General features: G+C 40.9%; 1 protein-coding gene across 1 annotated transcript; it reads right to left on the bottom strand.

Moving 5' to 3' along the window:
* Positions 1–6479: 6479 nt before the first annotated feature.
* On the bottom strand, positions 6480–13606 carry AKAP17A (A kinase (PRKA) anchor protein 17A). The gene is made up of 4 exons (XM_010132874.1): positions 12410–13606; positions 10156–10304; positions 8807–9047; positions 6480–7382 (listed from the first exon to the last, which is right to left on the bottom strand). The coding sequence occupies exons 1-4, from the start codon at positions 13169–13171 to the stop codon at positions 6480–6482; spliced, it is 2055 nt and encodes a 684-aa protein (XP_010131176.1). The 5' UTR covers positions 13172–13606.
* Between the last annotated feature and the right edge of the window lie 97 nt (positions 13607–13703).

Here is a 13703-nt window from a genome sequence, read left to right as displayed (position 1 = left end):
GCAGATCAACACTACCTCCCAATTTAGTGTATTCTGTGAACTGTCTGAGGGTGCATTCGATCCCCTCATCCAGATCATTGATAAAGATGTTGAAGAGGACAGGCCCCAACACTGAGCCCTGGGGAACACCACTGGCGACCGGCCGCCAGCTGGATTTGACTCCATTCACCAGCACTCTCTGGGCTCGGCCATCCAGCCAGTTTTTGATCCAGTGAAGTGAATCCCCGTCCAGGCCATAGGTAGCCAGTTTCTGCAGGAGAATGTTATGAGAAATGGTGTCAAAGGCCTTGCTAAAGTCCAGGCAAACAACACCAACAGCTCTTCCCTCATCTACTAAACTACTTCTATGATCTACTATCATAGAAGGAGATCAGGTTGGTCAAACCAGATCTGCCCTTCATAAATCCATGCTGACTGGGCCTCATCATCTGACTGTCCTGGACATGCTGCATGATGACACTCAGGATGATCTGCTTCCATGAGTTTTCCTGGCACTGAGGTCAGACTGACAGGCCTGTAGCTCCCTGGGTCCTCCTTCTGGCCTTTCTTGTAGATGGGTGTCACATTTGCCAACCTCCAGTCAGCTGGTACCTCCCCTGTTAGCCAGGACTGTTGGTAAATGATGGAAAGTGGTCTGGCGATCACCCTCAGAACTCTCGGGTGGATCTCATCTGGCCCCATAGACTTCTGCGCATTTAAGCTGTGCAGCACTTCACTTACCGTTTCCTCTTGGAGGAACCTTGATAATGCTCTCCATCTCCACCATTTGGTTCTGAAGGCCGAGCACCCAGTGAGTCGGTCCAACCATTAAAGACTGAGGCAAAGAAGGCACTGAGTACATCAGCCTTTTCTTCATCTTTAGTTGCTATTTCTCCTGTTGCATTTAGCAAGGGATGGAGAGTCTCCTTAACCCTATTAAGGTATTTATAGAAACTCTTTTTGTTGTCTTTTATGCTAGCGGCCAGATTAAGCTCCAGCTGGGCTTTTGCCTTTCTAATCTTCTCCCTGCATCGTCTCACAGAATCCTTGTAGTTTTCATGAGTGACTTGCCCCTTCTTCCATAGGTCATAGACTCTATTTTTCTTCTTGAGCTCTAGCCAGAGCTCTCTGTTTAGCCAGAATGTTTTGTGTTGGAAGGGGCCTTCAAAGGTAATCTAGTCTACCCACTCCGCCATGAGAAGGGACATCCTCAACTACATCAAGTTGCTCAGAGTCCTGTTCAATCTGATCTTGAATGTTCCCACAGATGGGGCTTCTACCACCTTTGGGCAACCTGTTTCAGTGTTACATCACCTCACTGTAAAAAATTTCTTCCTTATATCTAGTCTAAATCTCTCCTCTTTTAGCTTAAAACCATCATCCCTTGTCCTGTTGCAACAGGCTCAGCTAAAAAGATCATCCCTATCTTTCTTACAGGCAGCCCTCAAGCCCTCAGATAAAAACAAGGGACATTTTTCCTTGAGGATCAGAACAGGACTATGTGGTAACACTGTCCATAGCAACAGGAACTCAGGATTTCTTACCCTTTTGAGGCTCACATTCTTTGCTTAACAAAGGCTGCAGGAAAACCACTCCTGGCTGCCAGTGCCAAGAGCAGCCAGGACTGAGGCAATATCACATGCAGGGACAGCATGTTCCAGCTCCTGCACAGCACAGGGAAGCTCTGGAGATTCGGCCCGCTGCCTTTTCACATCCCCTTCAGCTCAGATATTGCTGCGAGCAGTCTGTGATAAGCACGATCCTCATCCTCAGCTGGCAAGAGTCACACCCTGCCTTGTATTAGATGATTCTGAACCCTATGCATGCTCAAGAGCAAGGTGGATTCTCAACGGCTCAATCCTATCCTCCTGGCACCTCAATGAGGACAAACGAGAGACACTGTGTTCTGCAGTGACGAATGTGAAATCTCTCCTAGAGCTGAGTGTTAGCTGCATCCTCACAAGGGAGAAAACTCTTCTTGTCTCATGGTGTGACTTAAGACTCAAGAATGGAGACAGAACATCAGACGAAACCCTGGGCATTTATTGGGACCTTACACCCCATATTTGTATCACATCAATCCTGCTCACTGAGGAAATTTTTCCACTATCAAAGGGAAAAAACAGACCAGTTAAGAATGAATCTGAACTTTCCTCAGCAACGAAGCCTGATCTTAAAGTAAGCTTGAAAATGGCAAGTATGGCTGCCTGACACAGAGTAAGGAACTATCTGAGTTCTTGGCTTTGCAATGGCATGGGAACAGCTCCAGAGTTTGAAAATGAAGTCAGATAAGCTTAATACTTCTGGAGGAATGACTTGTACTGAAGTCTTCACCATCTTCAAGAATTTCTTTCCACATCTCTACCCTGAGGCTGCCATGCATTCAGTCAAGATAAAAGCTGACACCCAGGCCCCAACTTTTCAAACTGTAGTCTAATGGAGAAGAAACAGTTTTACTCATCCAGGTCCTAATGTTCTGATAGGAACAGTGAACAGATCTATATTCCTGCTTAAAACCCAGGGGAACAAAGCCATGAAAACAAATCAAATCCTGATTATTGACAGACGAATGGCATAAGATATGTAACTTTGATGCAATGGGACATAACCTGCAACTCATGACAAGCCTAGGCAGAGTCAAGTTACTACTGGTACATAATCCTCACCGACCAGTTTCAGAAGTAAACAGGCAGGTATCTTTGCAGACATTCTCACTGGATTGGATTTCTAGCAGCTAGGAGTCTGAAAGTAAGGGTAGCATAGCAGCCAAGTCAGACTCTATCCAGAACTCAACCATACCAACATAAATTCAATGTTTCAGAAGTATTTATTAGTTTGGTACGTCTTTTATAAGTATTAGTTACTAAATCCTTTATAACAGATCCTGTGACTGCAGTGTGATTTAAGCCCTGTAAATTTAATAATTAAACAAGAACAGTAGTGTGGATTATTGAAAGTCCTTCCCCAGTTAGACCAAAGTCTGTTGATCAAAGTTTGAAGACCATTTCAAAAGGACATTGCTTTAAAGCAGCTAAACCAGCAAAGGATAGACATTAATTACTTATCTTTTCATATGAACTCGAGGTCACTCAACAGGCATACGCTAAAATGGAAAAAAAAAAAAAGACCAACTAATTTTATCTGATTTTAGACAGCTCCTGGAAGTCAGTCTTATAAATCCAAGCAGTCAGGTAAGATATAGAGCAATCTGCATCATAACATCCTTCCAGAGTAAGGAAAAATATCAGCAACTTCAGTACTCTGGCTTCTAGAAGCCATTACAAAGCCTGCTGGTATCCTATGTCCCTTCACCTGAAACACTAAGACCCCTAGAAGATACCTTGAAAAAATGTACTGATTTACAATCAATACAGAACAAAGAGCAATTGTTTACTACCAAAAATTATATTAAGTTATTGCATTAGTGATGTTTTTGCAGTAGTACAAGCACATACCTTACTAAAAGATTACAGTTTCAACTATTTTTAAGTTTCCTTGCAGTTCAAAGCCCATCACCAGAGAAGACTACAAGCAAACTGATGTCCAAGCAGTCCCAGAGCAATAGCTACTTTAGAAGGACAGAAGCCCAGTTTTATTGTTGAGCATGATGTTACGTGGCACAGTATATCCCTTTGGTCAGTTGGGGTCAGGTGTGCCAGCTCTGTCCTCTACCCACTCACGGCAGAAGGATGCTGGTGGTACACAAAATGGGAAACGGAGAAGGCCTTGACGCTGCGCAAGCACTGCTCTGCAACAGGTAAAGCATCGGTGCGTTATCAATACTGTTATGAATCCAAAACACATCACCATACCGGCAGCTATGAAGAAAGTTAACTCCATCACAGCCAGACCCAGTACAAGGAGACATGACACAATACTCATTTCAGAGGATTCAACACTAAAAACGTTTTGCAGTGCTTTGATGCAAAACACATACCTGAAACAATACTGCTAAGTGTTTGACTAACTAAAACTCTGCACTGAGCAGTTACTGGACAACTTTAGGTACCAGGAGTTTTAAGAGGTTTTGATGGGGTTCAGCTGGCCAACGGAAAGAGGATTTCTTCCACGTTCCTTCTGCATTTTGTAAACTAAGCATCTGCAAGTACCTTCAAAGCATTTTTAGGTTTTTCTTCCTGAAGCTGCTGTGAAAGGAGGAAATAATATAAGCACAATAAACAACCGAGTTGCTTTACATTACTGTACTTTTAGGACATTGTATGAAGCCACTGCTGGCTATGGTGTGTTAAGCTCAATGATTATCAAAGCCTGGTGACTGACATTCTCTCCACAACTATCTTCTCTGGTTTCAGAAATTGTCCTAAGCATCAGGGGAGCTTATGGCATTTAATAATTTCAGGGTGGGATATGACAGCTGCTCTTGGCACCTTCTCTGGAGGGAAAAAAAAAAAAAGACAACCAAACTATCAAGCAGTCTTTTTTCATACCAGCTAACAATATCTGTTGGATTCTTCCAGTATGAATCCAACACTTTTTGGTGACTGCCACTGCTTCAACTGTTTCCACTCTTGGCAATGACACTGCTTTCAGAACTTGATGACTTCCTGAAAGCAGCATTATAAACTAGCATTTCCCCAGTTACTTACACAATACTCCATCAAGACCCTCACCCAAGAGATCAATACCAGTAGAAATCTATAGCAGAAGTAAACTGTAGAAATATTAGGAAGAATCTAATCCTGAGCTCAAAAACACTGGTGCTGACAGCCATTAGTTAAACTTCACACATAACTGCAGACAGAATACACACTTTTTTTTTTTAAAGTGTTTTTGCCACGGACAGTGTGTCAGTCCTTAACAGCAAGCTAAGCAGAATTGCACATATTTACTCACAGGCATGCTACCAGCCTTATCAAATATTTAGACTGGATTCTAGCTAAATCATGACTGAAGATGAACTTATCTTCAGGTAGATAGGCTTTTAACACTTTAACAAAGATAGGAGAAAAATGAACTCTCCACAGAAAGCAACCGCTCAGAATTCAAGCGATTTGCGGTACTGAAATGACTAGATACATCAGCCTAGCTCTCAGCCCTCAAGACAGTGGCGAAACTCACACGAGAAGTAACACCATTAATTGGAGATCTTTGAAAACATCAATTGCCAGGAAAATAAAACAATGTCTACCTTTTCTTTCCACAGTTACTAACTACAAAGATTTCAGTAGCATGGTCTAGTAACAAACAAACCCTGCATGGATTCACTTGAAAGCAATGCAGACAAACTCAGCCAGCAGGGGATCCAGCTGAGCTGCAGCACTGATGTCCTCCTCAGGGACTCCAGGCATTTTGATTCAATGCACCTGCTGAATTAACAGTTGACATTGCTGTACGTAACAGGGACCATCAAGAAGAGTGGCTGAGCTTCATTATTCAATTGTGTTGAGTGATTTTTTTTTCAATGAATAGGCTCTCATACAACACTCCTGCAGATTTTAACATACTGACATGAAAACAGCAACTTCAGTTCACTGGAAACAGTTTTCTTTTTAATTTTACCATAAAAAGGCAAAATAAACTCTTTCACTGTAATGTTATAGCTTTTAATATTCCTGAGCTGCATTTTAGAAGCATAAGTAATCTTAAATGGATTTAACAAGAGACACTGCAGACTTACTTTCCAATACCACGAGTAAAAATAATTTAGCAAGAAGGCCCCTTATTCAAAAGACAATGGCTAGCTCTGAATGTACCTGAAAAAATGCTTCAAGTGGGTCAATGCCACCTGAAGCAATTACAAAGCCAAATATGTCACAGAATAACAGAACAACATTCCAACCATTTTACCACTGCTTCTTACTTCCTACATCAGTGTGTCTCTCTTACATGGAAAGTAATTACATGCCAGAATCATTTGGGCCACAGAGCTTGGCACCACACAGACACATAAAGGAATCACAACAGTTTAAAAGATATCCTGCATATCTTTATAGTCAGTTTTAAAAACTATATGAAAGTCCTGCTATACATCTCAATCTGCAAAAACTCTACTTTGTTTGATGTGATTTCATTGAACACACCAGAAAGCATTTTAAACCAAATCTGTATGTAAAAGCTTGTCACGTTTGGAGTTCCTTTAAGTAACACCCATGTACTTCTTGAGCCAAATTATACGATACAGAGCTAAAAACTAAACTGACTAAAATTAAGGTTTAGAAAACTGAAAATCAAGAAAAGAGGTTGGTTTTTAGCACTATAGGAACTCCAGCACAAGCACTGGTGGTTACACCTACACTGTGGTAGCAACCTAGAAAGAGACAACAAAGCACGAAGGAACGTCAAAAAAAATCAGGCATCTATTTTCCTGATTTCAGGGACTAGATGCAAGTTAAGCATTGGTTGAAACAAACGTGTTTTCTACAGCAGTCACACTGATGAGGTCTCGTTTACAACTTTCTGGCCCTTTTGTCCAACCACAGCCTTTCCAAGGAGCCAAGGCCTCCGTACCCACTCCAAGTACTCCTTTGCTTACTCAGTGATCAACTCCGGTGCCTCCGTCTTCTGCTCACGCTTCTGCGACTATGACTCCTTTCTCTTCTGTCTCGTTTACGTTCACTGCTGCGAGTTCTTGTTCTTCTGTAACGTGAACGCCTGGAGCTTACACTTCTTCGACGAGGGCTATGGCTTCGTCGAGGGCTGTAACTTCTGCTGGAGTGTCTATAATACCTCCTTTCTTTCCTCCGCTTTTCATCCTGGTAACTCACATCTCTTCTGTGTCTGCTCATCTCTCGCTTACCCTTACTCTCATCAGTGTTCACGGTGCTACATGAACGGCTCTTTCTTCTCCTTGGCTCTGTGCTACGCTTGCCCTGCTCACAGTGTGAGTCCTTTCTGCAGGTATTCTGGTCATAGCTAGAGAGACTCTTCTGTGCCTGGTTGTTGGTGGGAACACATGAAAGTACCCCTGAACTTCTTTTCTCAGAACACCTCTCAGAGTTTGTGGTATGAAGTTCTTGACCTTCTTTGACATGAACTTTGTCATTAATGTTTCCATTCAAGTACTTGCATTGAGGGCTTACATTCTCAGGGGATGCTACTTCTCTTTGAGAGTCAGGAGCCAGTTTGCCTGTAACAGCCTGTCCTGAGGTAGAAGTGATGCAGCTGGATGACACAGTGTGTGGAACACCACTAGGGGTTTTTGGCATGTCAGACTGAGATGCTTCAGTTTCTTCTTTGTTTTGGTTAACTGCATCCATTTTCTTGCTCAGAAGATTGTTCAGCAGTTTCTCCCTCAGTTCCTTTTCTTTCCTTTGCAACCCCAGTGCTCTCTCTTTTTCCTCTTCCACACGTTTCAGCTCAGCCTCCTGGAGCCTTCGCCTCTCCTCTAGCTGCTGAAGACGAATCTTTTCCTCATTATGTTCTTGCTCCAAAAGCTTTACTGTCTGAAAAATAGCCAGAGGGACGGTAAGAGTAAACAAAAAAGTATTTACAGACCTGCTCATGCTTCCAAGCTACTCTGTAACACAAAAGCCACAATATCCAAGAAGATAAAATCCAACAGAGCTTAATCATCTCCCCCCCTCCCAAGGGCTATTTCTCTCTTAAAGGCCCCAAACCAAGCAACCAAAAAAACCCACTGATGCACAACTATTGTAAGGTGAAACATTACTATTAGTGCACAAACTCTTTAAAGTGTTTATTTCTCCTAGCTGTTTCACAAGGCAAAGAAAAAGCTTGATCTTCATGGCTCCTTAGTACGACCAGAGTAACACTAAAGTTAGAACATGTGAAATCTGAGGTCTTAAAACACATTTATCAGGGTCAACACTTGGAAGTGTCAAATTTAAAACACGAATTTCTCTTAGATGATTGCAAATTCACAGATGGCTTTATAATGAGTTCAAAAAAACAGCAAATAATAAAACACACACGTACGTAAAAACTGATTCTCATTTTGTCAACCATTTAGAAGCTCATGATTATGAAAAAGAAGGTCCAAACTTTTTTTTTTCCTTATTCCAACCCAGACAAGTGGCTTTGTGTAGACCTTAAAATTCTGGGAGTGAGACACACACTGCTCCATTTTATCAGACGATCTTTCTAATTCACAGCTGCAAAGTTACAAAGCCTGCAAGAAGTATTTCTTCCTTATCCTAGCATGTAACTGTCCACACAGCACTGCACAATTTCAAAAAACACTCCTGAGGTATACTGGCATCAAGGAAAAAAGCCTGTGCTCTGCCACACAGTTTTTCATTTCTACAGAAAATACTTAACATACATTACACTACACCCTTACAAGACTACAGCCAAGTCCTATGCAAGAGACATCCTGTTTCAGTGAAAAATAGTAATATTGTTAGAGACAGGATCAAACATTTGAAGCCTTAGCTGACAGTACTTTTACTACAGAAAAATCATTCTGCACATTTTCAAACATCAAATAATGGAAGCTCATTCTCTGAAACTGCAAAGAACAGGTTAACGGAACTGCTGAAAGCTACATGGCAAACAGTATCAAAACTAGAATTTAGAAATAAGGAGTCTTGTATCCTCTGCGTTTGGCTCACTTTATCATGCTTACACATTCTTTTACTGGACTGAAGAGCAAGCCTGTCAATTAGTTTACAGGTAAAAAAGTGCTATTCAGGACTACGGGTTCGAGTTCATTTTTCTGTGCATATCTTACCGAGGGAGAAATATTTTTTTATTGCACTTTTTTAAAATTTTTGGTTTAAAGAGTATCATCTGGAGAGGTACTAGATCTGCTGTTTAATGAACAGCGCTCGCCACCTCCTCTCAAGTCAGTAAAAGGCTTTGTTCTGCTGGGTTTTTCATTAGCTTCTGAAATAAATATTGAAGTTACCTTTGCCCTGCTGAGCAGTTCTGCAATTAGTCTAATGGACTGAAGATTTCTCTGAGCTAACAGGAGCTTCCTTTCTTCTAACTTTATCTTCTCTTGCAGTTTTTTCTGTTCTTCGGCTTGAAGCTTTTCAAGTTGCTTTTTGTTCCGTCGAACTTCACGATCTTTCTGTTTCTGTTCTCTCTTGCGCAACTTTTCTTCTCTTTTTCTCTCTCTCTCATATTCTTCAAGCTCTCTCTGCTTCCTAAAAAGAGATTAATATTTTTACCTTACCCAGGGCAGGTACAATTTTAGACTCCTACACTACATAAAAATATATTTTGTACTTTAAGTAAATTTGTTTCTAAGTACGTCTTCTTGATTACTGAAAAAGAGAAGTAGAAAACAGTGAATATTTTAACCATTAGTTGTGATAGCAAACAGTCATCAGCCTGTCAACATCTAAAACCAAGCTGGAATGCAAACATAAGACGTGGCTATAACAATTTTTTTTTTTTTTTCCAACAAATTCAACTGGAGATAACAGCAATGCATCAGCTGGGCAGTCAATCATCACAGTAAGAAGAAAATTACCAAGCCAATAAATGTGTGCAGGAGATGGTGGGTTTTATTTCAGTTACCAGGACAAAATGGTAGCTTATGTAAAAGGCCAAGGGCTTCTGACATCAGATGTCTAATGGCACGATTTTTAGGAAATTGAGTATTTTGCAGATTTAATATTTTGAGCTGAACATAAGCATTAGTGATAATCTAAGTAACTTTACAGTTTCAGAAACTGTTTAATATCTAAACACTAAACAATGAGAATTTATACGCATCAGAGACAGCATATGACCTTTGAAACAATCTGCTTCGTTTGTGTTTATATTCTGAATAGCTGTCTTACAACATTTGCACTCCTATACAGTTTCTTAAAATGACACTGTTAGAAAGGCTTGTACCCCTTTCCTGGCAAAACACTAATATTAAGAGCAAATGAGCTTTACAATATGAAAGTTACTTAGTAGCAGAACTAATGCATGGTTTTCTATTCCCCACTTACAATTAATTAATGTTTTTCCATCAGAATGACTACACATCATGTAAGTTCCCAGCTCTTGGAATTATAGTTCAAGAAGAAAAAAAAACCAAAAAACAACCCAGGTGGTGTAAACCACTCTTCTCCAAATCCCACAATCCATGAACCCTATTTCCGCAGAAGGACAGTATTCTCACTGAGTTTTAAGTTCTTCACTTTAGCTGCAGGAGTGGAACTTCGGAAAGAAACTTGTGTTTAGTTATTTTCTATCTATTGATGCTGATATGAAGGAGCAACTACATAAAAACATAACTGAGCAATAAGCAGTAAATACCTTTCTTCCTCTTTTTGTTTTTCTTCAGCTTCTTTCTCTCTACGTTTTTGTTCTTCTCGCTGTTTTTCAAGCTCTTGAAGCTTTTGCCTTTCAAGCTGACGCTTCTTAATCGATGCATCACTGAGATGTTTTGTTGAGTCAAAAGAAACCTTTAGGATACAATTGAAAACAGTTTTAAGTAGACAAAAAAAAAAATCAGCAACAACCTATACAAACCCCAGTTTAACCTAGCACAAAGGTATCCAAACAATAAAAACAATCGGAAATGCAAAGCCTTTTCCAAAACAAAGGAACTTCTCTATGTGCCCAAGGCAAGCACCAGAGCACTATAACCAGATACATGGGAACTAAATACCTGCACACTAGCACAATCAGATACCAGTTACACTTTCATATGTGTCTGACATCCAAAAGCAAACCCTAGCGTGGTTTAGGCCTTGGCTGTCCAATGTTTCAACCTGTCAGAACAGCATTTTAACTCATGTATGCTACTAGGGACTGCACAGCACTAGGTAGAAACAAGCTTAAGTAAAGGCCTCTCTTTCTGTCTAAAACTGTGATCCTTAAGTTCAGCAGAAGAAACAGTTCTACAGCATTCAGCACCTGGTTTAGAGCAAGTGGCTCCCCATCAATTCTAACACCAAGATTGAAGCAAACTGGGCTGAAGCTCCAAGTTCAAGACTGGCAACACAAGAGAAAAGGAAGTTACACACATCAGAGCAATGAGACCTGGGAAAAGGCTCAGCTTCCAGGCCATATGAGCACACCTTAACCACATCCAGCCGTGCACTGGAACAGGACATCAGCAGACATCACGCTCCTGGTGTCCTAATCTCCCATTCCAGATACCACCTGTGTGCAGGCAGGGGGCTAGAATACATTCCCACAGGCCCATCGTCACGAACAGTGGGGCAGAGAACAAGGAGCACAGACTCTGCAGTTTAACTCTCCCAGCACTAGGTAAAATGATGTTTCACTACTGGGACAGAAGGACAGACAGGTAGAAACAGACAAGGCGTTGTGACCTTGCATGAAAGACAGCACTGTCGCCAACACAGCTTGCTCTCTTATCAATCCACTGGGCAGCTGCCAGGAAGGCATGCTTCCGCTTGCACTGCCAAGCTAAATTTGGGAACCTTGATCCCCTGCATGTAAGCAACAGTTTGAATTTCACATTCCCTTGAAAACCTCGAGGGTCAAGGTACAAACAGTTTCTACGTTCCAACTTACAAACTCTGACAGTAAGATAAAAGATTACTGTATTCCACTTTTACCGACTAAACTACAGCTTGAATAAATATTTGCATGTTCCCACATTACACGAAGGAATACTCAAGGTTTTTCCTGCAATACGCTTTCTGATTCAATGAATGACTACTGAACATACTGAAAAGCATTTGCAAACATTTCACTCAACTGTTATGTAAATGCACAGACCACCTCCACATACCACAGCAAGTTTTCTTCGGGCCATGCTTTCATAGATACTACGTCTGAACAGACTGTCTTGTTCTCTCCTGTCATTGTTGTATTTTCTAAGACAATGGGGTTACAGAAAAAAAAAAAGAACTAGAAAACTCACTATGTAAATATTATGAACTAAGCATAGTGCATTCAGGGGAAACTGTGCTACAGATCAACATTATCATCTAAACTTTTGTGGGCCTTTTCTGTATGTGAAGTACAAATATTAACTGCATTCCCCAGGCCATACAAACCACATGCTATTAAACTTCACAGTTCTGACTTCGTTAGCAATGCAAGGACCAAAGTTTTGAAAAAAAATTTGCTGTGAAATTCTCACCCAAGAACTCTATTTGTAGAGAACACAAGAGAGAACAGTGCACTTTAAAATCAGCCATCTGGTGAAATATGTCTGAAAATGTTCAGAATTATAATTTTAGATTAAATGTCAAGGTTTATAAATACATATTACTTTCTAAAAACTATTTAGCAGGTCATTTCTTATACTTGGTCCTTCCTTCAAGCAGTTCTCATCTCTAGAACTGTCTTGTTGAAAATAAGAAAAGCAAAACCCCACTCACGTTGTTCACATAGTCTAACAAGACCTTTTTCTCCTATAATTTTCTCTTTTAAAAATTCTATTATGCCTGTTCCATAAAACTCCATTAGTTAACACCACCTGTTGTCACCACTACAGTATGTAGATGTAGGTTTTAAGCACTAGGGAAATAACATTTAGTTGTACTTAGCCTTTCACATGGGTTACCATGAAAGAGCCTACAGTTCTCACCTTTATATTGCAAGCCACTGCTTTGCCATCGTCACCTTTATACATCAGCTTCATCCCTCGCAGGGCATTCATGGCCTTAATGAAACCTGCGTACTCTTGATATTGAACATAAGCTTCAAAATTTAAATGGCCTCCAAAACTGAAAGTATGAAAATTTCTGCCAGTCATTTCTTCTCTGTAAGGGTCCAGCATGGGTATGTCCACATTACGTATTTCTCCAAAATTCTTGAAAACTTTTATAAGGACTTCTTCACTTGGCTTTTCTGAGCCAGAGTCCTTTGCTGCAAACCACTTACAAGGTAAGCCTTCTAAGTGAATAGTGTCTGGCCTCTCCCCAGGCAAAGTTTCATTCATGTCTTTCGCATCACGGAAAAACGAGTCCCAGTCATGTCTGGTAGGAAAGTCAATCTTATACTCCGCAGCCCGGACTTTTAAAATGTCAGAGAAGCCACTCAGCTTTATTGTTTTGCCATCAAGGCATGCCAGAAAAGATTTAACCAAACTTTTGTTTTCAACCTCTCCTTCAAACCGTATGAAATCCATCGTGCTTTTAGAAATCCGCAGAGTGGAAAACTGATGAGTTTGCACCATCGCTTTCAATCTTTCCATCACTTCCCAGTTCGAAATGGATTTTCCTGGTTGTTTCAGCTGAGGAAGTGCCACACTGATGGTCATTTTTGTAATGGGTTTAAGGTATAACCCACAGGGAGCACAGAGCTCTACAGCTTCTGATGTATCATGAACTATTGTTGCAGCAGCCATAACACAGAAAAAGCATAGGATAAAAAAAATAAAAGATGCAAGTTTAAGTTGCAGGCCAACAGTAGTCAAATAAAATAGCCCTTATCCGTAAATAATTGAATTTTTTGGCCATTTAACCATTCCCAAGTTAAAACAACATCTCTTAATACGAGAGTCAGTTACGGAGTTAAAACCGAGTAGCACAAACATCTTAAATTACTTTATAACCACTAGAGCCTCTAAGTAATTAAACCTCGGTAAGGCCTCAGAAAAACACCCAAGAAGCTGATGACAATCTTAGGAATACATGAAGTTGGTATGTGATGGCTCAGAAAGCAGCTACCCTTTCTCAAGAAGGAAGGAAGCAACTGGCAGAGCAATGTCACACCGCTTTGAAGTCTACTTAACAACCAGTAAACCCCAGCAGGCTAGCGCCGAGGCAGATCCCACGTCCAGGTGTCTGCAACGAGAGAAAAACGTCTCTTTTACGCAAAAGACGGGAGCCCACCGCCCTCCCTCCCTCCGGGCAGCGCTGAGCAGCCTCAGCCGCACA

The sequence above is a fragment of the Buceros rhinoceros genome, unplaced genomic scaffold (genome assembly GCF_000710305.1).
Source record: "Buceros rhinoceros silvestris isolate BGI_N320 unplaced genomic scaffold, ASM71030v1 scaffold13733, whole genome shotgun sequence".
Classification (NCBI taxonomy): domain Eukaryota; kingdom Metazoa; phylum Chordata; class Aves; order Bucerotiformes; family Bucerotidae; genus Buceros; species Buceros rhinoceros.
The sequence above is the reverse complement of the archived record's forward strand: the minus strand, read 5'-3'. Positions and strand labels throughout refer to the sequence as shown.

What these genes read in the sequence shown, in the direction of transcription:
- AKAP17A (XM_010132874.1), bottom strand. Translation starts at nt 13,171, where the DNA reads ATGGCTGCTGCAACAATAGTTCATGATACATCAGAAGCTGTAGAGCTC. An exon ending in AAACAAAAAGAGGAAGAAAG is followed by an intron (nt 9,048 to 10,155) that starts GTATTTACTGCT and finishes ATCTCTTTTTAG; the next exon opens with GAAGCAGAGAGAGCTTGAAG. An exon ending in AACTGCTCAGCAGGGCAAAG is followed by an intron (nt 7,383 to 8,806) that starts GTAACTTCAATA and finishes GCTATTTTTCAG; the next exon opens with ACAGTAAAGCTTTTGGAGCA.